Here is a 21,550-nt window from a genome sequence, read left to right as displayed (position 1 = left end):
TCCCTCCACTCCCCCACTGACACACCCCACCCCCAAACTAAGCACACATGACCGCCCCTTCTATTCCCCCACTGGGACTTCCTCCTGTTTCCCCCTCCTGTGACTGTAGACCCATGGTAATGTGTATTGCCCTTTGAAGTGGTGAAGCAAGCCAATTAATTCATGGATAATTGCCAATGGGCAACAGATGCTGGTCTTGCCAGTGACACCCATGTCTTGTGCTGAATGTGTAGGATAGATCGAGGTAACTGGTCAGCCACCGCCAGTTATTAAATAATTTTCTTAATAATTTGCTTTAGAAGGAGAATTAGCAGTGAAATCCTGAATTAAACCCATGTTTGATTTCAAGTACAGCTCCCATCAGGTATTGCAGTGTTCTAAATAATTCTCTGTTGCTTTTTGCATCATTCTGTTAACACAATGCTTATTCAGCTTTGCTCTTGTTTTGTTTCTTCTGGGCTATTTCTTCCATATTTCCATCATGTGTTTCAACGCTGGCCCTAAACAGGTGCCTCTGTCCGATGCAAGCTCATCTCATTGTCTCTCCAACACCTCTCGCTCCACCCATGACTCTGCTTCTCCTTCGTTGTCTACCATGGCTCACCCAGCCGATCCTCCAACACAGGTATTGCCTAACTGGATCTGCGTGCTGCCGATGCGGAGCAACATTTGTGCAACTCTTAAGCTGTCCGTTTGGCATCTCCAAAACAGAAAGGGTATATGCGCTAAAACTGAAGCATTTTGAAATTGGTTGTTAATGTTAATCAATGTCTGTTGACACTTCCTAAAATAGCGATGGAAAATTACAGAATCATGAAGCATGGGGAAGGTACTCTGCCCATCATACCTGTGCTCGCTCTTAGAAACAGCTCTTCAATTAATCTCCTCTTCTGTAATTTACTTTTAAATTATTACTGAAGTTATCTAACCCTGTCTTGAAACTTGCTATCAAATCTGTTTCCACTGTCATTTTAAGGCAGACTATTTTAGATCACAGTAATCTGCCATGTGAAAAAAAAAGCCTCATTTTTCGCTTAATTTTAGTTCTGTACATTTTCAGGGTTGCCTGTAGAAAGTTAAGCAGATTTTAAAATCTTCTCCCTGCTAATATTATTAACACTAAACCTTGTTCTTTACCATACTTTTGCTCTTCAGATTGTTACTATACATTTCTCTAATTGTTTTGGCCTTTTTTCTCTGGTCTTTCTCCTTTTCTTTCTTTCGATCCTGCTTCTATTCTGCTGTCTGTGATCTTTGTGCTCTGACATCAGATACGTAGTGTGAAGGCAGCAGCCATTAACTTGGAAAAGATGTTTTTAAGCAGTAAGGACCAATCCAGTAGCCAGATCAAGACTGAAGCAGAGGTGAGTAGTCCACCATATGTTGGCCTTTATGCTCATGCAATAACATCAAAGAGAAGTTCAAGAATAAGATAAGTTGACTTAAGTAAGCGCTGAAAAAGGAACAGCCCTTTCACTCCATATTTTATTTGCAAAACAAAGGAATTTGGACAGCTCAGTTGATACCAGCATGCTATTCTATTCCTTCCACCTTCCTGTTTATCCAACTTAGCCACTCCCTACTGAATTTATTAGTGACTATCTCACAATTCAGGTCCTAAGTTCTTGCCCATAAATGAGGGTATTTTCATGGAAATCTACTTTACTAGCATTTTTTTGACTGATGACTTGTCAGGTCATCCCCCATTTTTTCTTATATAAAGATAAGAATTACAGTCTGTTGAACTTGACCTCCTATTAGTTTTACACACCTATTTCTGGTGTCATCCTTGTACCTTCTCTGGTGCCTCGATATCCTCTTTGTCCTTTCAAACACCGTATCGTGAAAACATTTTGATTTTAAATTTTTAAAACGTGTGGTGTCCTAAAGAGATAATAATTATAAATCTCTGTTGATTAAGTGGACGGAGACTGTTGTTTCATAGTCAGAAGACCATTGATTCAAGGTACTGCTCCAGACCCTTCAGTCCACAGTCCAAGCTGGCATTTTACTGCATTGGCCTGGATTGCCATCTTTGAGATGGGTAATGAGAGTGAAAAATTCACGCATTGTCCTGCCAGCGTCAAGGTAATGTGCCCACAAGGACAGGACTTTCATTCTAGCTGGAGGGAACTGGGACGTTGGTGGCAAGAACAGGTTGCAGTTGGGCCAACACATCCCGGAAAATGTTTGGAAACAGCCACTGGTGCTACTGGGTACTGATGTCTGTTATTCAAATGGCCCGACTTGATGCTGTGGAGAGTCACCCGGATTCTAATAGTTACGGCCATCACCCATTTAAAGCCCTCTGCCCCCCCATCCCACACCCACTCCCACGACCCAACCATACCACCCTGTGCTCCCACCTAGCCCCAATGCCACCCATCCAATGCCAGGCTCTAACTGTACCCACCCTGTATGCCAGCCTATGACATTTTGATCCCCTTTTATCTCCAATATACTGTAGAAACAATATGCAATTTTGACAGTACCATGTTATTTTTATTAAGATTGACAACTTTACATTTTCTTGAAAAAAGTCCATTTTGTTACAGGGCAATACAAATGTCAGTCATCCAGACCCTTTTATTTGTAGTTGAAACTGCATGCATTTGAAACATTTTAATCTACATAAATTGTGAAGTCAAATTTAATTCTTCAGGTGACAGTGAAATGTCAAGGAGAGTAATAAATGCCCATAAGGAAAAGGAGCATGTTGTCCCTATAGGATCTAATCCACTCTTTATTGTTGGCTGGTATCCTGCTGGAGTGGTCTACATTACAGTCATTCACTGCATGATGATTCAAGATAAAGACCTCACCTGTTCAAAACATGGCCAACAAAATACTGACTTTGCCAGTGTCAGCCATTTCTCTAAGCAAATTTATTTTAAAAAGCATTGTCACTTTAGAGAGCCAAAATTAATAAATCTAATGTGTAATTATGCAGATCTAAGGATGGGGTGTCAAAGATTATAAAGTCACAAGATGCACAAAGAGGCTCTTCAGTACCTTGTGGCTATGCTGCTCTCTGTAAGAGCTATCCAATTGGTTGCACATTCTCCTTCCCCATAGCTGTGCAATTATATCCTTTTCATGAATTTATTCCCTTTATTAATGATTCTATTAAAACTGCTTCCCCCACCTCCTCGGGCAGAGCTCTCCAGATCACAACAGCTCCGGAAAAAACATTTTTACATCTCTCACCTAGTTTTTAATGCCAATTATAGTGAATCTCTATCAACCAGTTACTAGCCCATCTGTCAGTGAAAATAGTTTCACCTGATATACGCTGTCCAAACACTTAATAATTTTAAGTGCTTCTATTAAGTGTTTTCTTGATCTTCTATTGCATAAGGAGAATAATTCTAACTTCTCTGCATTCTCCAAGAAACTGAATTTCCCCTAAGTGTCAAACAAGCTTTTAACTTGAATGATGACACTGGAAACAAAATAAGATATGCGAACTGTGTCAAATAATGGGGTCCAAAAATACTCCTATTTCTGAAGCCATGAGTGCTGTTATTCTGTCCTGTCTTAGGTATCTACACATGATGAGTCTCGTGTTGTAGTCTGCCATTCAAGTGAAAGCAAATCCTCTCAATCTCCAAACTCCAGTCAGCACTGTCCCACTCAGGTAGATCAAACGTGAGGCACAGGTCTTCTGGTATGGTCAAGCATGTCCACCTCTCGCCTGCTGATGGACGCATGACGAGCTTCAAAATAAAAATATCTGCAGCACGTCCAAGAGACTTTAGTATCAGTGAGAGCATGTCAGTGTTTGGTGCCTGCTTTGTTTCAAAGAACGAGGTTTGCTTTGACCAGCATGCCAACGTTGCGAACTATTCCATAAAACAACAACAGCTTGTATTTGTGTGGCTTTATTCAGCTCGTAAAGTGACCCAAGGCACTTCATGGAGGATAGGACAACCTATTAGGACAGGGATCAAGAGCTTAAACAGAGAAGGGGGTTTTCAAGAGCATTTTTGAAAAAGAGAGAAGGTAGAAAGGTGGAAACACACGGTGAGGGAATTTTGAGACTCAGGGATCTAGTTACAAGGTCATGTTGCCTGACCTGTTTGATTACAAGAAACTCTTTGGATCTGAAATTTAATATTTCTTATTTTTGTAATGAATGTGAAAGCAGCTGGTTGAAAATTTTTCATTTATTTGCATCCGCAAGAGAGGAAGGGAAAGTGAATTAGACTACAGGGGGTTGGATAGGACAGGAAAGGAGAGAGAGCGAGACGAGAGACATTAGAGTGGTAGATCAACCAGGTTAGAGATGGAGGGTTAGTAGGATATACAAGGAGGTTAACAGAAAGAGAGAGAGAGAGAGAGACAGATAGAAGAAGATGTGAAGAAGTCAACGTAGAGAGACTCAAAAGAAATTGGAGAGATAGCGACAGAGGGAGAAACTCAACAGCATGATGAGCAGAATAGCAGTGAACCTAATTAAGGTAAATCCTGAAGGATGAGACCACCATATAGACATGGAGGGGAGGATTGGATGGAAATTCCTCCAGGTTTACTAGATGTGTAAACCAAGCTGTTTGCTCGTATTAAACATTTTTATAAATAAGGTGTTTTGTGAAGAAGGAAAGAACCTAGTTGGATCCATAGATCATGTTTTGAGTTTTTAAGTTCCCACAGTGAAGCATCAACCATTACCCCTCACTCAGCAAATTGTACACTACCCTGCAATGGATGCTTTCTGTGTTGCTCTATCATCATTTGGCCAATTGAAATAAATAACTTGCATTCCTGCAGCACCTTTTGGAACCTTTGATCATCCATTGCAGCCAATGGAAGTACTTTCTGAGGTGTTGTCACTGTTGCAATGTGGCAAGTGCGGCAGGTAAGTTGAATGCTGCACGATCCCACAAACACAAATAACCTGATTGTAGTTCTGGTGATGTTGATTGTGTATCTTGGCATTCCCTAACAACGGGCAGTCTAAAAGCATTGTTGTCACCAGAACCCAAAGATTTAAAAGGCGTTTCGCCATCACTGCCTTTTCAAGGGCTGCAGTGGACAGAAAACAGATGTCAGCCTTGCCACATCATTCACATCCCGAGGAATAAACAATCAAAGGCCCCTATCTTCTGCTGAAATGGTCAGTCAGCATCATGGGCAATCTGATGGCACAAGGGGATCTTGTCATTCTATGGCAGGACCAATATCGATTTACTGAACTTGTTGAAGCTGGTGACACTGAAGTGACAATAACATGGTATAAAGTACCTCCTAGCTCTGAGAGTTCTATGTGAATAAAACAAACCAGGTTTATTGGTGCCAGCATCAGGAGCCAGTTCGTGGAATGCCAGCCTTCCAGAGTTGCCACCCATTATATATTAGTCACCTATCAGCTTCTGAAGTAGAGGGGCTAGTTTCTGAATGGCCTATCTGGAATTGCTCAGAACTGCAGAGACTGAAAATCTATGTTCAGTTTTGAATAGAAGTCCATTCGTTTCTTAACTAATGTAAGTTGTACTTTTCAATACATTGTCAGCAGTAACAACTCATTGTCAGGACTCCATGAAGTCTACCCATCCCATTCCCAATTGACCCCATACCCAACTCCTCCTTCAACAATTCCTGTCTGAACATTCTTGATCGTCTAGATAAAGTCATAGAGGTTTACAGCACAGAAACTTGCCCTTCAGCCCAACCTTCCCAGTTTTCACAACTTAAATTAGTCCCATTTGCCTGCGTTTGGTCCATATCCCTGCATACCTCTCCCATCCACGTACCTGTCTAAATGACAAAACTATACTCGCTTCCACCCCTACCTCTGGCAACCCATTCCAGACACTCATGAAGTTGATGCAAGTAACATTTCTAACCAACTATAAAAGACTAAAGTTGCTGCATTCCTTTTGTTATATTTTATCATTCTTTTCAGTCACCATAGCTTTTCAACCTCAACCTGCAATTTTTCTTATCTCTCTGAGCGACCTTGGCACCCTGGCCATTAGTGCCAAAGTCTTGCTGCTTACTCCAAGGTAATGGCTCAGTGCATTATTTAAGGGAATGCTGCTCCTCCATTATGTTCTATACTCCATCTACCTGTTCATTTAAAAAAAATGTTTTAAAAAAATTCACACAGCAGTCTTCAGGGAAGAGCAGTGAATACTGCTAGTGTCAGAGCCAAGGTTCCTCGTCTAACCAAAAACACCAAGACCAAACGTGGTCTGGTCATTCCATTGGTGCCTGTGGGACCTTACAGAGCACAATTGGGGGTCACCTTTGCATAGCTATAGGTGAGTTCACTGAGGGATTGACCGACAAATGTTTGAGACGCTTCTCACTGACGCACCTCCGAGACCTGTGCTGCTGTATATTACTAATTCTTAATATGTGAATGCCTTCGTAAAGAATTTGCTGCTTTGAATTCTGTCCAGCTATGTAAAATTGAGCTTCTGGTAAACAAGTTTTAAGTTAAATGAACAGTGCCATCAGATCTTGCTGCAGAATCAGAAGATCTCAAGTTTGAATCCTAATTTTTAAAATGGAGCCAATAAAGACCAGAGCTTTGTCTCTGAATTCCTGGTTCATACCCAATGGATCTTCACTGTAGTGGTGTTTTGTGGGTGAACCGCCTTTCTCATTATACAGAATATAGGAGTTTATAAAACCTCTCTCTGCAACATAGGACTAAACTGTCCAGTTTACCCAGTGGTGAAGCAATGGTTCAGGCAGTGGTTAGAATGTTGACATTGCAGTCTGTCAAGCCAGATTTCAGTGCTCTTATGCAAACAGTTTTTATATCTTCACCCTGTTACGACAGGGCGCTGCTGTTTGACTTGCATTACTGGTGACTAACAAATGCCAGTAACCATTGAGTGCAAACAATAACAGATGAGTGAGATGAGGTATCCTGGTTAATTGAAGCAGTTTCTAAACAATCACACAACTGCTAAACTGCAAGAATTGGTTTGGAAGTGGGCAAAATTTATTTTTCTTTGCTCCTCCCTCCCAAAGCCTAATCAAAAGATAATAGCTTCAGGAGCGACTAAACAAAATGCAAGCAGAAAATAATTGTACACTTAACAAACTGAAGTTCCTCACTGATATAGAAACTGCTGCAATTATTCAGCAGGCCAGGCAATATCAGTAGATATGGAAAGCAAACAGTTGAGCTCATGCATATGCAATATTGTATTTATTCCAACATTTCAAATTGACAAATCACAGTTACTTAGCTCAAAAATGCCTAGTTTCTCAATCTCCATGAATCCTGTTCCAGGTGTGGTGCAATTTGCATCTTTTTATTGCACCAATGCAGCTTTCCACTGAGGTTGCCTTGACTGAGCGAGGAAAACAGGAAACTAGAGTAATGTCAAGGTGATGGTTTCATTAGTGACATGAGAATGATGGAAATAATCTTGAGTCTATTTCCCATTTCCTCTCTGATATATTCCTCTAGCTTGGCAGATAAATTTTACAGATGTGGAAATGTGTTGCTGGAAAAGCGCAGCAGGTCAGGCAGCATCTAGGGAACAGGAGAATCGACGTTTCGGGCATTAGCCCTTCTTCAGGAATGAAGAAGGGCTAATGCCCGAAACGTCGATTCTCCTGTTCCCTAGATGCTGCCTGACCTGCTGCGCTTTTCCAGCAACACATTTCCATCTCTGATCTCCAGCATCTGCAGACCTCACTTTCTCCTCAAAGATAAATTTTACAGCAAACTTTTGAGATGCTTGTGTGTAATTTTGTGTTGTTGGTGGTTTAAGCTCATGACATTTGCTGCTGAGATGAATATCTCAGAATACCTACCTAATCTTAGCCTGAGATCTCTGCCAAGACAGTAACAGGGATGCTTTTGCTTTGAAACTGTGGGAATGGGATGGGCAATGGATCAGAGCTCCTGTTCTTGTTATTCTCTGTACATGAGTCAGAATTTGATTTCTATATAGAGTGCCCAACCCGCCAAATGATATATGCTGTGTAAATGCACTAGCATTTGGAAGAGTTCAAAGGAAGGGCCATTAAATTGCTACTAAGTTCAGAAGCCTCAATTGTTAGTACAGTCTTGGAAAACTAAGGACAGATGCTGGAAATGATCAGCTCTTCATATGTAACCTTCTGTGACAGGCAGAGGATCCACAGAAAATCCAAGACACAGTAAGGAAAACAAACTCTGGCAAATTCTCCTCCAAACTCTTAAAGGTGATTGAAATCTTCAGGGAGTCTCATGAACCGAGCATTAGTTGCAAAGGTGCTCATTTGTTTTTCATTGAATTCCATTCCATCTTATAAAGGGCCTACTGCAGCTGTAATTAGGACTGTTGTCACCAGTTGAGATCCTGTGTCTCGTGAAGGAGTTGATGTCTTCAGGTGATGAGTGGATAGGAACTAATGGGAATTTTGAAGAATGGAAAGTTTTCCAATTGTTTCCCTTGTATGCCCAACTGCGGACCTTGCCTTTTGCTAAGTTGTACTGTTCTGTTGTGCTCTCTCTCTCTCTCACTCTGTTTCTCTCTCAGCCTTGTTGACTGTTGTGAAGCCATGCAGACCACAACCTGGTGTAGCGTGTGGTCTTGATTAGTAGTCCCTGACTTGATCATCGGATAAGCTAAACTCTCTCTTATTTTCCTTTAACTGATCTTTGTCACTTCTCTCTCTTTCTCTTTCTCTGTCTATCTCTCTATTTGATTCTTTGGTGGTTAGATGACAGTGGGGAAGGTATCGTCTGTAATCGGTGCAATGGCAGAAATTTTGGTCACACTTTACCAGACTGATCACAGGCCAAAAGGAGCAGTAACCTCGCTTGACTTGGTAAGCTTCAAAGTAGATGTAGTCAAATAGTTGAATATGACTCTCGTTCAGAATTGAAGGAAGGTAAAACTGTGATGGGGTTCATGTGTTGTAAGGGGGAGTGGGAGAAAGAAAAAATGCAAGGTCATAGAAAATGGGAGAGATTGAATGATAAAGTCTCCCTGAGACAAAGGCAAAAATGGTATAGCAAGAAAAAAACAAATCATTTGGCTGGAGTGTGCGTGAATGGCAGAAAAATTCTGACCAAAAGGAAAAAAAAACATGAAAAGCAAGATGAGCTCTGACACAGGGCACAACATTAATATCAATATTGGGGACAGAGTTTATGGTCTGAAACTGTTCAACTCACTATTGAGTCTATAACAGCCGTAAGTGCCTAATTGGATTATGAGGTGATGTTCTTTGCATTTGTATTGTGAGCTGCTCAGGAACTTTGCAGCAGGCTGACAGAAACTTGAGCATCAGAGTGAGGTGAGGAGTAAAAATAACAAGTGACTGGAACTCATGGTCATGCCAACGGCTACATGGAGATACACTGCAAAGCAGGCATCCAGTCTGCTGAGCTTGCATTTAATTCCCTGCCTTGCTCTCATGCTCCTATTTCTGGTCCACAATTGGCCACCTAACAGCTTCAGGTGGCAGTCGGACTAGAAGGTTGACCATGGGACTTCTGATCCAGAATAAGACTCTGGTGGAGGCAGGAAGGGGGCAGATTCAGGTAGAACACCATCCCCACCCCCACCTCTCCACCCCACCCCCATTAAGTAGTCTCTCCACTTTCACATGCACCATCAGTGAGCACCAAAGTTTCTGCTCACCTTGCGTAATCGCTTGAAACTTTCAATGTTTTTGATGGTTCAGGATAGGATTATGCAACATTAATGCTGAAGAGAGCTTGTTTCACTGTGAAAGTTTTTTTTTAACGAGACTGCTGATTTTTATCTAGCAGTACAAATTACTCTGATATTAATCTGATGATATAAATTACTTGTAACTATGTTATTGTTTAAATGTTTGCCAAATTTGTTTCAACAGACATTAGATTCTTTAAATAACAATTCCTGTAAGCTTGGGCTGAGGGCAACTTATAAACAGTGAATTAGAGTTTCAGTAACAGCTTCAGGAGTATTTTCTACCCAAATATTGTTAAACAGTGTCAGACTTACTCAGAGGATGGTACTTTCATCCCTAAGTCCTGTTCAGAGCTGGTTTCAAGTCCCATTCCAGAGACTTCAGACTGCAGCCCAGGCTGACACTCCCAGTTTCAAGTGAGTGCTACACTGTTAACAATGCTGACTTTTAGTTGAAATATTAAACAGATCCCATCTACCTAGCTAACCTCTTATGAATGACAAAACTGCCATGATAGAGGTTGGAAGAGATTTTTGGGACCTTCGTAGAATTGTATCTGATTGTAGTGAAACTGGTCAGGCGGACCTCATATTCACGCAATAGTTTTTATTTCAATCTCCGTAACATTACACCTGCCTCAGCTCATCTGAGATTGAGACCCTCATTCATGCCTTTATCTCTCAGCTTGACTATTCCATAGCGCTCCTGGTTGGTCTGCTATGTTCTGTACTGTATGGAAATGAAGCCATTCAAACCTCTAGCCCATATTTTACCTAGTAGCAAGCACCATTCTTCTATCTGCCCTTTTGCTCTCAGACCTATTGGATCCCTGTCGAGCAATTGATTATAAAATTCTGTTCTCAAATCCCTCCATGGCCTCACCATTCCCTATCTCTGTGATATCCGCCTGCCACACAGCCTTGAGATACTGCATTCATCTAGTTCTGTCTCCAGGAACATCCCTGATTTAAACTGCCCTATCGTTAGTGATGATTTGGAGATGCCGGTGTTGGACTGGGGTGTACAAAGTTAAAAATCACACTACACCAGGTTGTAGTCCAACAGGTTTAATTGGAAGCACTAGCTTTGGGAGCGATGCTCCTTCATCAGGTGATAGTGGAGGGCTCGATTGTAGCCTTTCATCTTTTAACAGACAATCAATTTTTCAATGTATAATTTCAGTTACATCACACTGCAAATCTTTGCTATAAATTCTGAGTTATGATCGAGCCCTCCACTATCACCTGCTGAAGGAGCAGCGCTCCGAAAGCTAGTGTGCTTCCAATTAAACCTGTTGGACTACAACCTGGTGTTGTGTGATTTTTAACTACCATTAGTGGTTACACTTTCATTTTCCTAGGCCCCACTCACTCCCTACACCTCTCTGCCTCTCGACCTTTCTTTCCTCCAATAATTCACTCCTTAAGACTTATCTCTTCTGCCCTGATATCCCCTGATATGACTCAGTGTAAAACCACATTCGATGGTGCTCCTGTGAAGTCCTTGGGATATGTAATATGTTAAATTTGCTATCTGCGCAGAAAGGATCCTGTGGTATTTTTTAAAGAACAGCAAGAAACTCCCCAGGCAGCCTGACTAAAATTCCACTCTCAACCAGAATCATCAATCACAATGTGGGTTTACTGGTCATCTATCTTACAGCTGCTCCGAGATTGTTGCTGTGCTAGCTTTGGCTGCACAGTTTGCTATTGGGTGGACACCATTAACATGGTGAATCTCAGATTTGACACAGCTTCAGTGAAATATTCCTAGTGATAACTCATGTGAAACCAAGGGGTTTGATAGAGTTTGTCATTGAGAGACAATAAGTCAAGATTACAATGACACCGTGGCCACACACTGGAGCTGAGGGCAAGAGGGAGGTGAAAACTCATCATGGCTGGGAAAGGAGGTTTTGGTGGATAGACAAGAATGGATTAAATGCTAGTGCATTTTTGTTTTAACTTGCTTGGATTTTTTTTTATCTTGCAGGGGTCCCTGCGGAAAGAATTCCCCCAGAATCTTGGAGGCAGTGACATCTGCTACTTCTGCAAAAAGCGTGTTTATGTCATGGAGCGACTGAGTGCAGATGGTAAATTCTTCCACCGAGAATGCTTCAAGTGTGACTTCTGCTCGATCACACTGCGGCTCGGAGCCTATGCTTTCAGTGTGGAGGAAGGTAATTGCAGCCCATACCCCACAACTCTTCAATCCCAACCACTAGCCAATTGGATGCTGAACAGTGTTACAAGGACTGCTTGCTTAGCCTAGGCTGACGTTTGCTGCAAGTATTGAAGATTAAGGGGATATACAATTGGAATTGTTAGATTGTATATATAGAAAGGAAAAGTATCTCCTTTGGTGGTAAAGTCCGAAACAAAGTAACAAATCTTAAAATTAGTGGCAGGCAGTTCAGGTATAATGTCAGGAAGCGATTCTTCACACAAAGGTTAATGGAAATCTGGAACTCTCAAACCCTGTGTGTACCCCAAGAAAACAGCTGAAGGTAGGGGTCAACTGGAAATTTAACATGGAGACTGATAGATCTTTTTGGTGGGTGACAGAATAAAGTTTACAGAAGCACTACGAGTAAGTAAAGGTCAGATATTTGATTTGATTTATTATTATCGCACGTACCTAGGTTTTGCTTTGCAGTACAGGCAGATCATACCATACCGAGTGCATAAGGGTAATAGAACTGAGCGAGGAATACAATGTTACAGCTGCAGAGAAGGTACACAAAGAGTGAGATCAACATTAAATTTAACATGGAATGATATTGACCTGCTGGCGATTGTGGAATCAACTTGAGGGTGTGAAGATCTTCTCGTGTTGCTGTGTTCCTTGTCCCCCATGAAACTCCTTGTATCTCTCCTTGAGGGAGAGCTGGTCTTGTTTCTGGTTCCATTGAGTATTATTCCAAAGAACGTGTAAGTCGGTACTTGGAAAATAAATCTGGTACAAAGGAGTAATTTAAGTTGTCTTGAAGGATCAGAGAGAACATTTTCCTTTTGGCAATTGGACTAAGAAGACCACTTTGCAAAATTATGGGGAAAATATTGAAAAAGAAGTCTAATTAGATGGCTCTTCCAGAGAAATGGGCTGAGCGGCCTCCTTTATACTGTAGGATTCTGTGATTCCTTTTTTTTAATGCTAAGGCTGTCAGAAATGCAAGGATCTTTTTATTAAGAGTCTTCTTAACGGATCCTGTCACTTCAAAGATTTATATTCATATACTCCATGACATTCCTCCCCCCCCCCTTTAAAATTGGACTAATCTGTTTGCAATATTGCCTCAGCTCACTCTCCCTCTGAAAGTACATCATTTCACACTTTTGTCAAAGTTCAAAATTGCCCCTTTCACCAGTCTCGGGGTCTTCCTGAAGTCTGTCACTATTCTCCAAACCTTTACTACATTTCCGAGTGTGATTTCATACGAAAACCTTGAAGTTTTGTGTTGTGTTCCCACGTCCATATCGTTAACAGAAATCTTGTACATCTCTTCACCATGTATTGCTTTGTGCATTCAACATTTGGATGGGAGGATTTCTTTTTAACTCGCTGAGTGGGATAAAGGGCTTTGGAGCAAAGGCAGAAATTTAAATTGTGGAACAGACTCAGAGGACTGAATAGACACAAGATTCACTTGAGAACTTTCTCCTTCCAACCTGAAAAAAGCTTTACTCTTTAGACCAATCTATTCATTTTGGCTGACAGCTTTTTTGAGCCTTTGGAGTGTAGTGCTGTGATTTCTTCTCGAGGCTTCTGCCATTCTGCACTACAATCTGTGACACTTGGTTTATTGTTTTAATATAACCTAATCTGATCTTTTGTTCACTCAGGAAAGTTTTACTGCAAACCTCACTTTACTTACTGTAAACTGAATAACAAGGCAAGGAAGAGGCGGAATCATACAACAATGTCAACACACAGAAAGGTAGGAACCCGCTCAGCAGACCCCTGCTGTTATAAGAATCTCATGAACAGAGGATGTTATGCTACTGAGTGCACTTTTGACTGTGTGCTCTTCTTTCAAAGTTCAAATAAACATTGTCTCAAATTTGGCAGTGTGGAAACCCTTGCAAATATTTATCCTATCGTGGGGGACTCCTGCACTAATGATTTCCAGAACCCCCACGCTGGATTGAGAAATATATTGGGAGCAACTATTTCCACAGTTGCAAGATTCTAGGACTAGAGGACATGGTTTGAAAATTAGAATCAGGTTATTTTATTTACTCGTGTACTGTGAACATCGCTGGCAAGGGCAGAATTCATTAGCCATGTTGAATAACCCTTGAGAAGCGGGTAAATAACCCTCCTCCAGATCCTCTGCAGTGAATGTGTCTCAGTACTGTTAGGGTGTGAAATCTAGGACATTAACTCAACAACAGTGATATAGTTCAGGTTGGTTGGAGGGGAATTTGCAGATAGTGGCACAACCATGGGCTGAATCTTGCATTTTGTTTTTTGGCCAAGTCCAAGTTGCCTGGAGTTTTTTTTTTGGAAGTTTGATTTCAGTGTGACCTGGTGAATTTTCTTGCCATATCTAACCAACCTCGCTCGATTAATTACTTACCTCCTCCCCCATGGGATCTCTCGTTTTCCACTTTTTGCCCCATTTAAACATGCACCATTCCTGGAATAACCCACCACTCTCTGAGGATATGCCAGAATTCACCAGTCAGCCTCCATGGGCTCCCTTTCAAAGGTCATTATGCTACTGGCCATTCACTGTCAGTCTTGAGCTGCCCTACACGGTTGCTGCCATTTGACCCACATGGGGGGGTAATCATGCCCCAATTTGAGGGCAGGGTCCTTCATTTCCAGATAGATAGGGCAATATACAGACAGGACTTTCTCTCCCTCTGGAACCAGCAGTGGAGGCCACAACATGTAATCATTGCCAACCTGGTCAGATGTTGCCTGGCTTAAAGACATCTCAGTTGTCTGGAGGTATGCCCAATCAATGACCTTCACCACTCTGTCAGCATAGATGCCACCATCTTTTCTCTGATATCTCACACTGTATGTCCACTATTGCACCCATCTTCCACCAAGGCTGAGACTCTACTACTTTCACAATAGCCTGCAACAGCATCCTTCACACATCCTTATCCAACCCTGACACCACTAATCCTGCATGCCCTCTGCACTGCCTTCTCACTCTCTTGACACAACTCCCACCTGCACCATGAGTGATAGCTGTGCCACCCACTTTTGTCTTTGTAATACCTGATGTTTAATAAGCATTAATCACTGTCAATCAGCATCTCACCACTCCACTTGTGAAGAGCACAAAAGATGGAACAAGAAGCTTTCTAAGTTGAGGTGGACACTTGTTGCCTGATTCTGCCACACATTTCACAATAGGCCATTTCACTCAAAGCCTTCTACGATTCCATCTCATGTGCCTGCTGCATTATCGTTTTGGTAGAGGATGCTCTGGGTTTGCAAGGTGCTAGTGAAGGAGTCTTGGCACGTTGCCGCAGTGCAATGTGTATGTGCTGTTACAATGAGATGAGGTGTTGAAAGTCGTCTTCCTCTTCTGCTCCTCATTTGACTGCAACAGGATTTTGTTTTAAATTTTATGTGCTTGCCAATTCAGTGAGTGTTTAACTGTTTTTACTTGCTATGATTATAAAAGACACAGATAGGTTTCCTTGATACGTTTTCAAAGGAACAGGATAGCGTTTATCGTACTTAACCCAGTCAAACAAAATGATAAAGTATTTGAACTTCCACAAACCTACTTGAAGTTCTCACACACACAATAGATTACAGAGTGGAAAAATAGTTTAAGTAATTTCAAGTCCAGTGAAGTAAGATGACATATGACTCTTGAAGGTTAGTCACTTGGCTGGCTTCAGACTGAACTTGATGGTCCTTTGAAAGTTGATATTGACTCATTTTAAAGATGTAGATAGAAGATTTATCTCATCTTTTGAAACTGACAGCTATTGGTTTGAGATGTTTTGAAAGATTTCTGTCTGCAGCACATGGAACGTTAACAAATAGGCGATAGAGTCTGAAACAAGCTAGTTATCTGGACAGAGAGAACAATTCGCACTTCAACAGCATCTTATGTACTTTGTCAACCTGCAGAGATGACATATACTTGCACACACAAAGGGTTTGTAACAAGACTCACTCTCTTCACCTGCTCAGTTACACTAAATCACTTGCTGATATAGTGATGGTATAGTGGATTGCTGGTCCCTGGTTTGTATGATTGGATTCCATTTGGGCCTATTCCATTCAGGGCCAGCATCACATTGTCTGAATGATTATTTTAGTGGTTTGTCTCCACCCAATTGAGTAACCAGGTGATAGCCTGAATGTTTTGCTAATGGAGTAGGATATGGCCCCCACTCACACTCCTTCAAGATAAATATTCCTGGTGAGGCTTTGCAGATAGACAATGGCCTTGAAGTACAGAAGTTACAGTTATGCAAGTACGGGCCCATCTTTGACAGTGATTTCAACTGGAAATCGACTCTTGTCCTTCTCAGAATTCAGCTAGTGCTTTCCATCCAGTACATTTGTAAAGTCATCTTTTATGAAGAATTATTTCACAACATTACACACAACTGCTGCTGTGTATTGATGGTGATGGTGATAGAGAAGAGAAAGATTGAAACATGGGTAAACCATGCAGCCTGTTGGGTCCACTCTGCCATTTAGGATAACAATAGCTGATCCTGTCATTATTCCAACCTATCCCTATATCCCTGCATTCCCTCAAAGACCAAAACAAAACTGACTCACTTTTAAATATATTTAATGGTGGAGCATCCATAATCCTCTGAGGTAAAGAATTCCAAAGCTTTGAAATTCTCTGAGCGAATAAATTTCTCCCGTCACAGTACTAGATTGTCGGTCCTTTAACTTGAGCTGGTGGAAACAACCTCTGTGTCTACCCTGTCAAACTCCTTCAGAATCTCATACTTTCCAATGAGTACATCTCTCATTCTCCTGTACTCCTGAGAATTTAGACTCCGGCTCTCACTGCAGGACAACTCTCTTGTCTCAGGGATCAATTTATTAAGCTCGTCCTGCCTGCAATGCATTCATGTAACACAATGATATTCATATAAGGTGATTAAAAAGGCATTTAGCACATTTGCCTTCATTGCTCAGACCTTTGAGTACAAGAGTTGGGACGTCATGTTGAGGTAGTACAGATGTTGGTAAGGCCTTTTCTGGGATACAGTGTCCAATTCTGGATTCCCTTTGATGGGAAGTAGATTATTAAGCTGGAGAGGGTTCAGAAGAGACTTATCAGGATGTTGCCAGGAATGGAGGGTTTGAGTTATGAGGAGAAGGTGGATAAGCTGGGATGTTTTGCACTGGAGCGAAGGAGGTTGGGGGGTGACCTTATACATGTTTATAAAATAATGAGGGGTATAGATAAGTGAATGGCAGGTGTCTTTTTCCTAGCGTGGGGGATTCCAAGACTTTCGGGGCATATTTCTAAGGCAAGAGGATAAACATATAACAAAGACATGAACGGTAAGTTTTTTACACAGAGGGTCATTTTCATATAGAATGAACTTCCAGAGAAGTGGTGGCTATGGGTACAGTTACAACATTTAAAAGGAATGTAGATAAGTATGTGAATTAGAAATGTTTGGAGGGATATGGACCAGGTGCAGGCAGATGGGACTAGTTTAGTTTGGGATTATGGACTAGTTGGACTGAAGGGTCTGTTTCCATGCTGTATGACTGTATGTCTCTATATTGATTGTAAATAGCTGAGGGTCCAGCATTGGTCCACGTGGCAATCCTGACCTGGATGATGAAAGTGAGTGTGCTGTCGCCAGTTTTGCAGATGACAGAAAAATAGCTGGAGAGGCAAGTCATGAGGAAGACATGGCATCTGCAGAGGGATATAGATAAGAAAAGTAAATGGGCAAAAACTTGGCAGATAGAATGTAATGCGGGAAAATGTGCTCCTTGGCAGGAAGAAAAGTGGACCTGACTATTACTTAAATGGAGAAAGACTACAGCGTAGAGAGATTTAAGTGTCCTCATATATCAATCGCAAAAAGCTAGCATCCAAATTCAGCAGGTAATACAGAAAGCAAGTGGAATATTGGCCTTTGTTTCAAAGGGAATAGTGTACTTGCTAAAACTGTACAAAGAAATAGTCAGACCACAACCGGAATGTTGTGATCAGATTTGGGTCCCTTAGATGAGTAAAGATAGTGGTATTGGAGGCAGCCCAGAGAAGGTTCACAAGGCTGATACCAGGTATGGAGGGGTTGTCTCATCCAGTAACAGTTGAGTAGGAGGGGCTGGTGCTCATTGGAGTTCAGAAGAATGAGGGGGAAACCTTAGTGATGCTTCTTAGGAGACTCAACAGGGTAGATGTTTCCACTTGTGAGAGAGTCTAGGGCCAGAGGGCATAATCTCAGAATAAGGGGTCACCCATTTAGGACAGCATTGAGGAGGAATTTCTTAGCTGACCATTATGAATCTGCAGCATTCTTTGTTACAGGCTCAGTCATTACATATATTCAAGGCTGAGATAGACAGAGCCTTAATCAGTAAGGGAATCAAGGGTTATGGGAAGAAAAGCAGGGAAATGGCGTCAAGGATTATCAGATCAGCCATGATCTCTGTGAATGGTGAAACAGACTCGACAAGCTGAATAGCCTAATTTTGCTCCTACATCCTATGGTCTGATCGCAGCCTGTAAACTTTAATATTTTACTTACTTTTTGCTTCCTGCCCATCTAACAATGCTCTATCCAGGCCGATATATTTCCTGTCGCTCAATGAACTTTGCCTATTAACTGTTTACATGATACTTTACTGACTAGATATTAGAAAGCTCAAGTAAAGATCTACTGCTGTCCCTTTATCTATCCTACTATTTATAACCTCAAAAAGCTAAACGTAATTTCCCTTTCATAAAATCACATTGACATCATACTGTTGTTTGACCAGACCAAACCTCCTCAAAACGTGTTAAGGAGACAGCCTCAACCCTAACTTTAAAGACAAGTGCCAGGTGTTGCATTGGATGCAATTCAGTTGGTGAAACTATTAGGCTTGAAGCAAAACATATTGTATTCATATACTATACTTAAAATACAGACCAAATAAAAAGAAAAGAAAAGAATTGTAACTCTATCAAAATACTTAACAAACTGGTCATTAACTGTTCCAATATAGTAGCATCCCATAAACACACCCTTGGCAAAGGCAAATTCAGTAAGTTAGATTGTCTCGTGTTTAATTGTAGCAGCAGGAAGAGAACCCCAGCTTTTAGCTGAAACAGAGAGAGGGAGAAGAGCTTCCTCATCGAGCTTCAAGACCCCAGCAAATGCAGAAAGCTAAAACTAAAAAATCCTGGTGTTGTGGTAGCTTGGACTTACTTGTTCAGGCTACTCCTATTGTTCCAACTTTTCTTTTAGAAACCCATGGCCTAACAAGCTGTTTACATTTTTGGCTTTGATCAGACTGCTAGCCAGTTCTGTCTCAACCTCCTTTCATAAAAAAAATGCCAGGACAACATACACCTCTTAAAGGGGTATTGTCCCATTTAGGACAGCATTGAGGAGGAATTTCTTAGCTGACCATTATGAACCTGCAGCATTCTTTGTTACAGGCTCAGTCATTACATATATTCAAGGCTGAGATAGACAGAGCACTATGATTTTCCAAAGTGCATTGTTAAGATGTACCCAGCAATAGACTCCAGCACTATCCCAATGATTGATGTCAGGTTAATTTACCAGTCATTCCCTGATTTCTTTCTACATCCTTTTTTCAGTACGTTAAAAGCAGAGAGTTTATGTTACAGCTGTACAAGGTGTTGATGAGGCTACATCTGGAGTACTGTGTGCAGTTTTGGACTCCTTACTTGAGAAAGGATGGACTGGCACTGGAGGGGGTGCAGAGGAGGTTCACTAGGTTGATTCTGGAGTTGAGGGGCTTGGCTTATGAGGAGACACTGAGTAGACTGGGATTGTATTCACTGGACTTTAGAAGATTGAGCGGCATTCTTACAGAAACATATAAAATTATGAAGGGCATAGATAAGATAGAAATAGAGGATGCTTCCACTGACAGGAAAAACTTGGACAAGAGAACATAGCCTCAAGATTAGAGGGAGCAGATTTAGGACTGAATTGAGACGGAACTTCTTCACCCAGAGGTTTGTAAATTTTTGGAATTCCCTGCTCAGTGAAGTAGTTGATAGTACTTCAATAAACATTGTTAGAGCTAAACTAGATTTTCTTTTGAACAGTAAAGGAATTAAGGGATACAGTTAGAGGGCGGGTAAGTGGAGCTGAGTCCATGAAAAGATCAGTCATGATCTTATTGAATGGCGGAGCAAGCTCAAATGGCCAGATGGCCTACTCCTGCTTCTCGTTCGTATGTTGTTATGTTCTTATAGCAATATTACTTTTACTAACTTCCAGTCTGCTAGGATTGTTCCAGAATCTAGGAATAAATGCTTATTGTAAGAAAAGACAGTGCCTAGAAAATGGGCTGCTTTGTCCTGGATGGCGTTGAGATTTTTGTGGAAATTATTTCGTGGGATGTGGGTGTTGCTGCAAGGCAACTATTGCCCTTCCCGCGTTGCCGTGGAATGGAATGGTTTGCTGGGTCATTTCAGAAGGCAGTTAGAAGCCAGCTAAATTGCTGTGGGTCTGAAATCACATGTAGGTTAGACCAGCAGATGCTGAGAGTGTGTTGCTGGAAAAGCACAGCAGCTCAGGCAGCGCCCGGGGAGCAGGAAAATCGATGTTTCAGGTCAAAGCCCTTCATCAGGAGTCTGGAATCTGGCCCGAAACGCCAATTTTCCTGCTCCTCAGATGCTGCCTGACCTGCTGTGCTTTTCCAGCAACACTCTCAACTCTGAGCTCCAGCATCTGCAGACCTCACTGTCTCCTAAATAAGGATGCTATTCTCCCTTCCCTAAAGGGGATTCATGAACCAGATGAGGTTTTTATGACAATAGACAATGGTTCCATTGTCAATTTTATTGACACTAGCTTTATATTCCAGACTTATTGCAGTGAATTCAAATTCCACCAGCTGCTGTATTGTCACTTGAACGCACATCCCCGGAGTTATCCTGGATTACAGGATCTATCACTGTCAATAAAGCTGCATTCCTCCAGGTCTCCTTGTTACTTGCTGATGGTAAAGAGGTTTCAGGGAGTCAGGAGCTGAGTTAATTGCTAAAGAGCTCTCAAAATCTTGTAGCAACAGTTTTTATGTGGCTGGTCCTGTTATTTTTCTGGTCAGACGTAACTCTCCCAAAATGTTATATGACCATAAGAAATAGGATCAGGAGTAAGCCATTTGGTCCCTTGAACCTGCTCCACCATTGAATTGATGGCTGATCCAACATTCCTTACATCCACGTTCCTGCAATTTTTTCCCCAAAACCCTTGACATTGATGGTGTAGGGACTTATTTCCACACTCTGAAGTAAGCACAAAGATGCTGCTTTAAACCAACTTTGCAAAATGTTTTAAAAATCACGTTTCCTGGAGCACATTGTCAGCCACTTTTACAATGTTGTTTTCCTTGGAACAATGATCAAAAGCAGATATACATAGAGGTTTTGGGTACTGAGCTAGGGGGCAATGTTTTGAGAAACATGTTTGGATTAGAATGACCAAAACTTATGTGAGGCCAGTGCAGCAGAGAAAAGCCAGGCCTGTGAAGAGAAAGTATCAAACAAATCCCTTTTTCTGTCTCTCTCTGTCTCATGTGATGTGATCCCAGAAAGTCTCCAGTAACAACTAGCTGTCTTCCAGTCTCTGGAAATCCTGTTAAAGGCAGAATAAAACACCTTCTCAGACAGTGAAAAGACAAATTCTCAACCAGTGAGTGAAAGAGAGCATCGATGTATAAACAACTTTCTGTCAACAGTAAACAACTAAAAGGAATT

General features: G+C 41.5%; 1 protein-coding gene across 15 annotated transcripts in view; it reads left to right on the top strand.

Annotated features, from left to right (window-relative positions):
- LOC122557729 (F-actin-monooxygenase MICAL2-like) overlaps positions 1–21,550 on the top strand; it is a 174,847-nt gene that overhangs the window by 148,522 nt on the left and 4,775 nt on the right. For 11 of the 15 annotated variants that reach the window (XM_043705668.1, XM_043705654.1, XM_043705664.1 and 8 more), the window contains 6 exons: positions 509–625; positions 1,272–1,364; positions 3,542–3,637; positions 8,674–8,781; positions 11,626–11,812; positions 13,476–13,570. In XM_043705668.1, coding sequence (XP_043561603.1) covers positions 509–625; positions 1,272–1,364; positions 3,542–3,637; positions 8,674–8,781; positions 11,626–11,812; positions 13,476–13,570 — 696 coding nt within the window. The remainder of the gene's footprint in view (positions 1–508; positions 626–1,271; positions 1,365–3,541; positions 3,638–8,673; positions 8,782–11,625; positions 11,813–13,475; positions 13,571–21,550) is intronic. The other 4 variants (XM_043705666.1, XM_043705665.1, XM_043705669.1 and 1 more) reach the window with 4 other exon arrangements.

The sequence above is a fragment of the Chiloscyllium plagiosum genome, chromosome 16, assembly GCF_004010195.1.
Source record: "Chiloscyllium plagiosum isolate BGI_BamShark_2017 chromosome 16, ASM401019v2, whole genome shotgun sequence".
Lineage (NCBI taxonomy): Eukaryota > Metazoa > Chordata > Chondrichthyes > Orectolobiformes > Hemiscylliidae > Chiloscyllium > Chiloscyllium plagiosum.
This window is presented reverse-complemented; position numbering and strand designations above follow the sequence as displayed.